Source organism: Pyrgilauda ruficollis, unplaced genomic scaffold (assembly GCF_017590135.1).
Source record: "Pyrgilauda ruficollis isolate IOZ18807 unplaced genomic scaffold, ASM1759013v1 scaffold2, whole genome shotgun sequence".
Taxonomy (NCBI): domain Eukaryota; kingdom Metazoa; phylum Chordata; class Aves; order Passeriformes; family Passeridae; genus Pyrgilauda; species Pyrgilauda ruficollis.
In genome coordinates this window covers 23,142,156-23,151,209 of record NW_024519206.1, presented here as the reverse complement: position 1 = coordinate 23,151,209, position 9,054 = coordinate 23,142,156, and the positions used below count along the sequence as shown (strand labels likewise).

The 9,054-nt window shown below is 42.8% G+C and overlaps 1 protein-coding gene across 1 annotated transcript; it reads right to left on the bottom strand.

The window, feature by feature from the left end:
- Positions 1 to 395: 395 nt before the first annotated feature.
- On the bottom strand, positions 396 to 7,495 carry EIF1B (eukaryotic translation initiation factor 1B). Its single transcript, XM_041466245.1, has 4 exons — positions 7,169 to 7,495; positions 4,790 to 4,953; positions 3,997 to 4,098; positions 396 to 3,415 (listed from the first exon to the last, which is right to left on the bottom strand). The coding sequence occupies exons 1-4, from the start codon at positions 7,197 to 7,199 to the stop codon at positions 3,371 to 3,373; spliced, it is 342 nt and encodes a 113-aa protein (XP_041322179.1). The 5' UTR covers positions 7,200 to 7,495; the 3' UTR covers positions 396 to 3,370.
- Positions 7,496 to 9,054: the final 1,559 nt, after the last annotated feature.

Genomic DNA, 9,054 nt, shown 5'->3' with positions numbered 1-9,054 from the left:
CCTCCTCCCCCTTCACAGAAGCTCTCCAAAACAAAATGTTATTCATTGAGGCTGTGCAGAAATGGAGTTCAGGAATAAAGGTTCAAGCAAAGCCACTGAAGCAATGAATAGCATGCACACACAGCCCAGGCATTCCTCTTTTCAGAGGTTACTCCACTCAAGAATTTTCTGCCCATAGTTGTGCTCCTCATGCTCATCTCTGAGATGCAGAGGCAGACTTAGTAGACCACAGGTGACAGTCAAGGGCCTGATAGCTCACACAGAGAGAGGAAGTAGGCATCTTACAGACTTAAATTACTAAATCTCATATTCTACAAACAAGAACTGCCAGCGGCATTTGGGAAGTGAGGGTTGTATTGCTCATAGCTGCATTAATCAGATGGAGACTCAGAACAGACAAATTAGTGAATTTATTTATGCAACACCTTACTCCAGGGTATCAGCTCAGAGGCAGCTAGAACAGCCTAATAAAACTATGCACAAGGCTGCGAATTCAAAACAAGTTTCTACATCCAGTAACACCTTGAGATTAAACCTAAGCATCATTAAGAAGGCAATCTTAGGTAGGTCTGAAGGATGCAGACTTCGCAACATTCCAACAAAAACCCTCAATTTTTTGCAGTCTGAGCTTGGCCAGCCTCAAGTCCTAGTAGTGGACTTCAAAAGAGTTTTCTATCATAAGCTCATTTTTACTGCCTTGGCAATTATGGCCCACATCCTTCAACATTTTTTAACCTATTTTTGAATAGATGAAAAAATTGAAACCTGCCTTAATTCTGAAAACAGATTTTTGTGGCAGCAGTTTAACAAGTTCTTTTCCAAAGCCTTCCTTTTCAGCATTTTAAAACACAGATATGTATTCCAAAAAAGTTTAGCTTTGGCAAAGAAGTTTCAGAATAAGATGACAAAACATGATATTGTCAAAGCTTTTCAACTAGAACATACGAAGAGGCTTGAGCTTTTACCAAGGCTAATTACAATCTCAGAAACACTGTTTCAGTTTAAAACACTCATGGACAAAAATTTCTGCTTTCCTTCTAGAAAGATCAAATGGTTTGTTGCCACAACAAGTCTCACCTCTTTAAAACTTCTAATGTGTTATGTCTTATTCCATCTCCTTATAATTTTGCCCTTCAAAGGTCAAAACACAAGCATCTCCACCCAAGCCACCTATCAGCTGCAAGGTTCCTTCTATTAGAAAGGATTTTTAAATGAGGAGGAAGAAAATAAAAGATTTTTCTCATTTATTCCAAGCAGAATGACTATGGAGAAATGACTCAAGCTTAGGTAGTAAAAGTTAATGGAATGCCATCTGAAATGAAGACTGACTCAGTAACACGAGACCTGCGAGTCATTTGTTAATCTTCAATTCAAAGCCCACTAGAAGTACTTGTATAATACCAGTGAAATAGAAGATACTGCTTGTTTTTCCTCTTGAGCAGGAGAACAAGCTTTAAATAAGAACATCAGTTTTTGGTCACGTGATAAAATAAAAATCACTAATTGCTATGTCCCCCCAAAAGATTGATTACTTAGCAGTTAAGAATCAATACTAGGTAAACTTGCACTAGAATGACTTTATTCTGCTCATCTACAAGACTTGCATAAGATTTATTTTTGGATTTTCATTTGGTATGTGGGTATTTTATGCTTTGCATGAGGCATTTCCTCCTCCTGAATGTATTGCACCTTAACAGTATACCATCTTCTGGAGCATCCTTTCTCTGGAACAGTTAAGATCTGTAACATCAGGCAGTATTTGTGGAGACTGAGAGACTAGATTTTTATAAGTGGAATTGTCTAGACCAGATGGAGAAAGAAATCATCATATAATGCTCCCCTAATTGTTGCTAGTGCCTTAGGGGTTCATTTCTGAACTCAAAAATCTAAAAAAAGAAAAAAAAATTCAAATGAGTTAAAATTGAAACATTTCTGTTTAGAAAGGCAAATATGAACAGGAAATAAAGTACAGGTACATGTGATATTAAATAATACAGTTTTACCTAATTCTTTATTACTTAGGTAGTAAACAATTATTTTATCAATGTAATTTTTTTTTTCTGGCTAAGTTATTAGTAAGTCTTAGCAGTAGAGATATGTCTCTTTCTTTCTTTCTTTCCAGAGAATATATGATATCACATCAAGTTTTTAAAGCATTTTGCGCTATTGTTATGGTTTTGCAGCTCAGTGTTCTGAATTGTTTCAGAAAAAATTTCCATGTCAACCTCAAAAGGAAGACAACATCTGCTTGTTTCACCAGATGAATTAATTTCATTCTTCACGAGACATATCCTACAAGCAGAATAGCAAATGCTTACAGCTAACTAAAACTAGCTTACAAGCATGGTGAAACAAACCTATTATAACTTCCAGTAAAGCTGAAAGAATTGCCTTCTAGAAAAGTAAACCAAATCAGCTTTCTGTAGTAATACCCAAACACGAATACAAAACTCTCCATGTCAACCATCAATCCTAGGAAAACTTGTCAAAGCAGGGAAAAGGTTAGTGTAGACCCTGTTCCCTTCCCTGCTCCTGCAGCTAGCACTACCAGCTCAGTCAAACACTCTGCTTGCCAACTTTCGATGCACAGTCACGGCAGAAGCTGACAATGTCTTTTCCCCCTACTCAGTGACAGAGGAGATAGAATATCCCATCCACTTCCTTCAAATGTTTTGGGACTTTAGCCCAAATGTTTTGCCTTACCCCTGCTTTTGCTTCACACTAATACCTCATAGTCACTGCAATAAAATTTAGAGAGGATCCAGTTACTTACACAGCAAACAATTGATGTCTTATTATGCTGCTACTAAGGTACACCTACACTACGGGCTTTAAAGCTCTAGTCTTACAGCTACAGGGTGAGATCGCATCAAGCTAATCTACTGATTAAACAGCTAGTACTTAATCATGTAGATTTTCCAATTTCTTCAAACAGCAGTGAGCTACACTTGCCACAAAGCAGTTCAGCCATTCTTCAGCAAGAATGCAGTGCTATTTCAAAACTTAGGCTAAAGCATTTCAAATATCCCAGAAATTATATGAATAAACTTTTATTTTTAAGCAACAACACACACTATTTGAATAAAACTCACACATTTAACTCAGATGGAGAGTACTAAACTGAACAATCATCACTAATACATTTCCATTGGAAATGTGTTAAAGTTCACAAGGGTCTTCATTACCATCTTACTGAAGTTTTCTTATGTGTTTCTATTCTACACACCACCTGTTTCATGAAGTCATGCAAATCAAATTGTAAATGTTCAAGTAATGGGGAAGTCCATTCACTGCAAAGATTCATTTTTCACAGAAGAGCCAGGATAGGTAAGACCAATACTGCAGGGTTCTTCATAAAAGTACAGGTGTATTAGAAACCATGAACTTTCAGTTGTTCTTCCTTGACAATGCCAATCTAAAGGAGAGAAACAAAGTATTTTAGTAAAGAATACATATTGAGGCAATTACAGTGATATCAAGTTATCACAATCTTATACTTTGATTTAAAAAACTGCTATACAGTGTGTACACTCAATGAAACATTTTTCTAGTTTACAGAATGTTTCTGGGCCAAGCAGAACAATTGACTAAACAAAAAGAAAATCTTATCAGACATCTAATTTGTTCTGTAGTCCTAGAACTTATTCTTCGACAGTGTAACAACCCTGCATTATCATTTGCATCAGAGTAGGCCTCTTTCCTCTACAGTGTTTTCAGTCTCATGATTATGGTTTGCATTGAACACTTCATTTTACAAGCACAGAGCTCAAGTTGCACTGCCAGAGAACAAGTGGGGTGTTGTAACAGTGCAAAGGCACTCTACAGTGCTTTGATTCGTACCAGAGGCTTACTCTCATACCGCAAGTGTCATTTTACTTTCTGGCTGAAAACACAAAAGAACTACAGTGGCCATCTTTGGCTGGTTAATTAGCACCAGTACCACCTGTCACCCTATTGCTTCCAGAGAGGTGTAGATATTTATCTGCAGTCCCTCACCTCCAAGAGGAATTGGCAAATGTTCTTCCTCTGGTCACCTTGCAGCTGGATAACTTCACCGTATTCAGGATGCTCAATCACAGTACCATTACAAGCAAATTTCTAAGAGAAAAACATCCACATTATAAGACATCTGATGTACATTGTGATTTTGCTTAGTCAAGTCTTTTCAGAAGAACTTTGTCTCAGAAGCTGCTTACTATTTTGATGCCAAGCCAGGCAAAGGTTAAATCAATTTTACTGGCTCTGAGAGCAAATGGAATATATCTGCTGACACATACATACACAAACTAAACTGCTGATGGTAAATTCAGGGAATGACAGGATTAGCTACTGTGCAGAAGGAAATGGCCAACAGTCATTGCAAGAGTGAAAAACAAAGTCATAAGATACAGCCTTTCAACTCCACACTATTTTAAAATAAGTATTTTTATCCTGGCAAAACTAAAGGCCTCTATTTTGAGCAACGACCCAGCTGTAACAGAGGCAGGAATAAAAAGCAGCTCTACTTTAAACTGATTTTATTCTTCACATCAACAAAGCCATAGATCTGTGAAATTTAAAAGAAACATTCAGAATATATTTTATTTACTTCTTTTTAAGATAGAAATGTTTAACCTTTTAGCAAAATCAGTGTCACTGGACACTGATACATGTTTTGAGAAAGGTAAATGTCTTGAATACGAAAGTGGCATGCACTGGAAAGAATGAAGTGAAATAAATATTTCGTTACTTAGTATTAAAAGCTATCTTACTCCTTTAAAAATAATCATTATCAAATCAGCAACTTCACCTTTTTGAAAGCTTTCACAAGTTTCTTCTTGTCATAATCATCTGCAATGCCCTGAACAGTTGTTAGTGTCTTTCTTCCGTTTCGTTGCTGGATCCTTATATGAATGTAATCCTCAGTCCCCGCCGGGAGTAAGTCGTCGCCCTTTGTTGCATCAGCAAAGGGGTCTGCAGGAGGAAAAAGGTTCATGTCATTCCCACAAAGGAAAACACCCAAGTTCAAAAGTAAGGAGGAAGATTCTCACTTCACAGAAAATGATCATTGTATTCCTGGTACCATCTTGATGTGTAATCCCTGTTTAAAAACACACTGTTAAAACCAAAGTGCTTTTCCTAAGGCTGTATTAAGTATCATCACACTAGGCACACAGGACAGCCCTCTCAACTAGCACGCACACGCCTTCCCAGGTAGGAATGATTTTCTGCTACATTATCAGTTTGCTTCATTGTTTCTTGCAAACTGTAAATCTACACTAGGCAGCCCTCTCAACTAGCACGCACACGCCTTCCCAGGTAGGAATGATTTTCTGCTACATTATCAGTTTGCTTCATTGTTTCTTGCAAACTGTAAATCCTGACCCTGAAAACATGGTTCTGAGAGGACACCAAATGCACATAAGTTTTAGACAGCCACATACATTTAAACTGAAATAAAGCAACTGCATCTCTTATCAGATCAACTGATAAGAACAGAGAAATAGAAAAGCTCTAGAATAGACATTTCCTTACAGGTCCAGAACAGAACACTGTGGTAACTACCACACTTCCAGCATGTTAAGCCATGGATAACTCTTGGCTACTAATAGAAATAAAAGAGAGATACACTCCAACAGATGTCAGAGGCTGCCTGTAAACCAGAACTCCTCCAGTCAGCAGCTTTAGTCAAGAAATGTAACAAAATGAATTTAGGCTTAGACTAAAGAAAGGTCAGTTCTCAAATTCTTCCAAGCTTAGCATTTATCTAGCACAGGCAAACAGAAAAGCATTTAGAAAGAAGGGGGCTTCTGGGTTAACACTTATACTCTGTACTTCACAAAAACCTACTTAACACTCAATCAAGAAATTTTACAGCTCTATGAATCTCCTCATCAGTAGCTCCAAACAAACCTTGAAGCATGAAGTATTTTGTTACTTTTCAAGAACAATCACAAGTAATTTTTTGTACTAATCAGAACGATATTTAAGAGCCCATGTAGGTTCAATAGCCATGCAAGCTAAAATTTTTCCCAAACTTCCATTCAAAACTCAGCTCTAAAAACACTGGTCAAGTTTTCCCATCCACTAGAAAGCAATGCCTCAAATGAGTAAAACTTCAGCAGAAACACAAAAAGTAGTTCAGCTGCAGATCCTTGTAGAAGTAAGAATTATATAAGCATTAAAGACACTGAAAGCATAATGAGGATTCAAGCACCACAGGAAACAAATACAGCATTGGGAACCTTGACTAGATCAACTTCTACTACGGAATTTGTTAAACCATGCTGAATTTTACTGTCTCCCACAGCTTGTGGATCAAACACTAACAGAAAATCTTAGTCAAAGAAAAAGTGAAAGAAAAAGAGGACTTGGGCATGAGGATCACTTGGCAGAGTTTAGGACTCCAGGCTGCAGATAAGCCAAGATAGCTTGGCAGAGTTTAGGGCTCTAGGCTGGAAATAAGCCAGCGCTGTAGGTGTCAACACTGGATCCCTTCAAACAAATCCTCTGGGCGGACCTTCCTTAAGCACAGAGTGAGCTCCCAAATCATGACTGAATGCAACCTTCTCACATGGCTTATACGTGCAGAAGATCAGAGTCCAAACTGTGACCAAAAGCCTGAGACTACTGTATAAAGTGCTAACTTGCTCACTTCTGCTGCTTATAGATAAGGCAGGAGGAGAACGCTGGCTCGGCACGGTTAAACTTCCCAGCTGAGAAATGACCTGCTCTGCGTACCTCACTCTACAGAAACAAATGATCTTTGCAGGGCTTGTATAGCGTTTTGGGACATTGCTGAGGATAAGATGCGGCAGCAAACCAACTGTAACTGATGAAATTATTTCCTCAGCAGAGGATACGAGCCCTTGATACGGGGCGTCAGAGCCGAGAACATGGCAGCACCTCCTTCGGGAGCAGCGAGGGGCTGAGCCTCCCGCCCGAGGTCTCCTCGCCGCACACACTGAGCACGTCCCGAGGCCGGCGACGCGGGAGGACAAGGACGAGCCGCCGGCGCTGCCTCACGGAGCACCGCGGCGACGCCGCTCAATGTCACCGCGGGGGCGGGGGGCCCGCGGCAAGGCGGAGGCAGACGGCGGGGCCGGGGGCAGGACGAGGGGGCCGGGGGCGATGGGTGGGTTTGCCGAGGGGGTGGCTGCGGGGGTGGCGGGGTGCCGGCGGCTCTTACCGAAGGATTGGAGGTTCTGGATCGAGGACATGCGACTCTGCGGCGAGAGGCTGGAGCTGCGGGGAAGCGAGTCCGCTCGGGTCACGTCTCCGGCTCCGCAGTGCCACGCGGGGGCGGGGAGCGGGAGGGAGCGAGGGAGGGGTAACAAAAGCGGAGGGACGCGGGGAGCGAGCCCGAGCCGGAGGGCGAGAGCTAAAGGAAGGAGTAAGAAGAGGAAGCGCTAAGGGAAATAAAACGTGGAGGGAGGGACGGACCCCCCGCCCCTCGCCCGCACCGCCCCACAGCACCGCCAACGGGCGCCGCCCGCCGCGCTCCGCACAAAATGGCGTCCCGCACGTGACGGCCCCTCAGCCGCCCGGTGCACGGAGTCACGGAGCCATTCGTTTGGGAAAGGCCTCTGAGGTCATCGAGCCCAACCCGTGACCGAGCATCAGCATGGCAGCCAGACCATGTCACTGGGTGCCACATCCAGGCGGTGACTCCATCACCTTCCTGGGCAGCCCATTCCAGTGTATAATCACCCTTTCTGTGAAGAAATTCGTTCTCATGTCCAGCCTGAACCTCCCCTGCTGCAGGCTGAGGCTACATCCTCTAGTCCTGTAGCTGGTTCCCTGGGAGAAGAGACTGACCCCCACCTGGCTACACTCTCAGGCAGCTGTAGAGAGCAATAAGGTCACCCCTGAGCCTCCTCTTTCCAGGCTAACATCCCCAGCTCCCTCAGCTGCTCCTCATATGACTTGTGCAAAACCTTTCCCCAGCTTCACTGCCCTTCTCTGGACCTGCTCCAGCACCCCAATGTCCTTTCTCATAACAATGTTCTTCTCCTCAGTGGATCCCCAGCAGCAGTGCTGGTGTGTTGCTGGAGCCCCGTGTTCTCCATGCTGCTGGCCCTCAGGGACCCCTGTGGCCCAGCAAGGGTGACCCCCATGGAGGCCCTTCCATACTCACATCCCTTTGGCTTGGGCACTTTTCCAGCTGATCTGAAATTGGGAGAGCACTTCCCCCTTCCCCATTAAAATGTGTTGGAAACCCCAACTCCCTCAGCCCTCCTCACTGGACAAAATGCTGCTTTACATGCTGAATGTGGTGAGGGAGGCAGTCAGCACCCCACAAACCACATGTGTCTCCACTTTGGGCATGACTTGGAGACACAACAAGTTCCACCCCAGCATGAGGAAGAACTTCTTTACATTGAGAGAGGCAGAGCACTGGAACAGGCTGCCTAGTACGGTCATGGAGTCTCCACCTCTGGAGACATTCCAAATCCACATGGACATGTTCTTATGTTACCTGCTTGAGGTCAGAATGCCTTGGCAGGAGGGTTGGACCAGGTGATCTTGAGAGTCCAGTCCAGCCTTAACTATCCTGTGATCCTGAGAACTTTGCACCCTTTCAGGTGGGTGCAGCTGCTGTCCCCCAGTCCCTAGGGGCCACCATGGATGGCTGGCATGTGGCCTCACAGGACTCCTCACTATCCATTCCTGTTTTGGGAGGGTATCAGCAGTGTAGGGGCTGAAATGGGAAAAGTTTGCTTTTAAAATGGTGTGCAGGTGTTACAAAGCTTGCTGGTCCTTATGAGGTGATTGCTGCTTTGCAGATGTACAATCAGCTAATTCCTCAGGCAGAAGTGGCAGAAAGAACCTGTATTTCTCTTTTATTTTTTTTTCCATTTTTGGCTTTTATACTAAACTTCAGTCCTCTCATATCAATATTTCTTGATATAAGATATCAAGAAATATTTCTTTTCTGTGATCCAAGATCTGGATCAGCACTGCAGTAGTTTTTTGAATGCTAGTGTGCAATGGTCTAAGAAAGTTTCTGGCACTTTGCAAGGAAGCTTTTCTTTCTTTCCTGGGGAAAACAAGCCCACTGGCCTTGGCACAAAA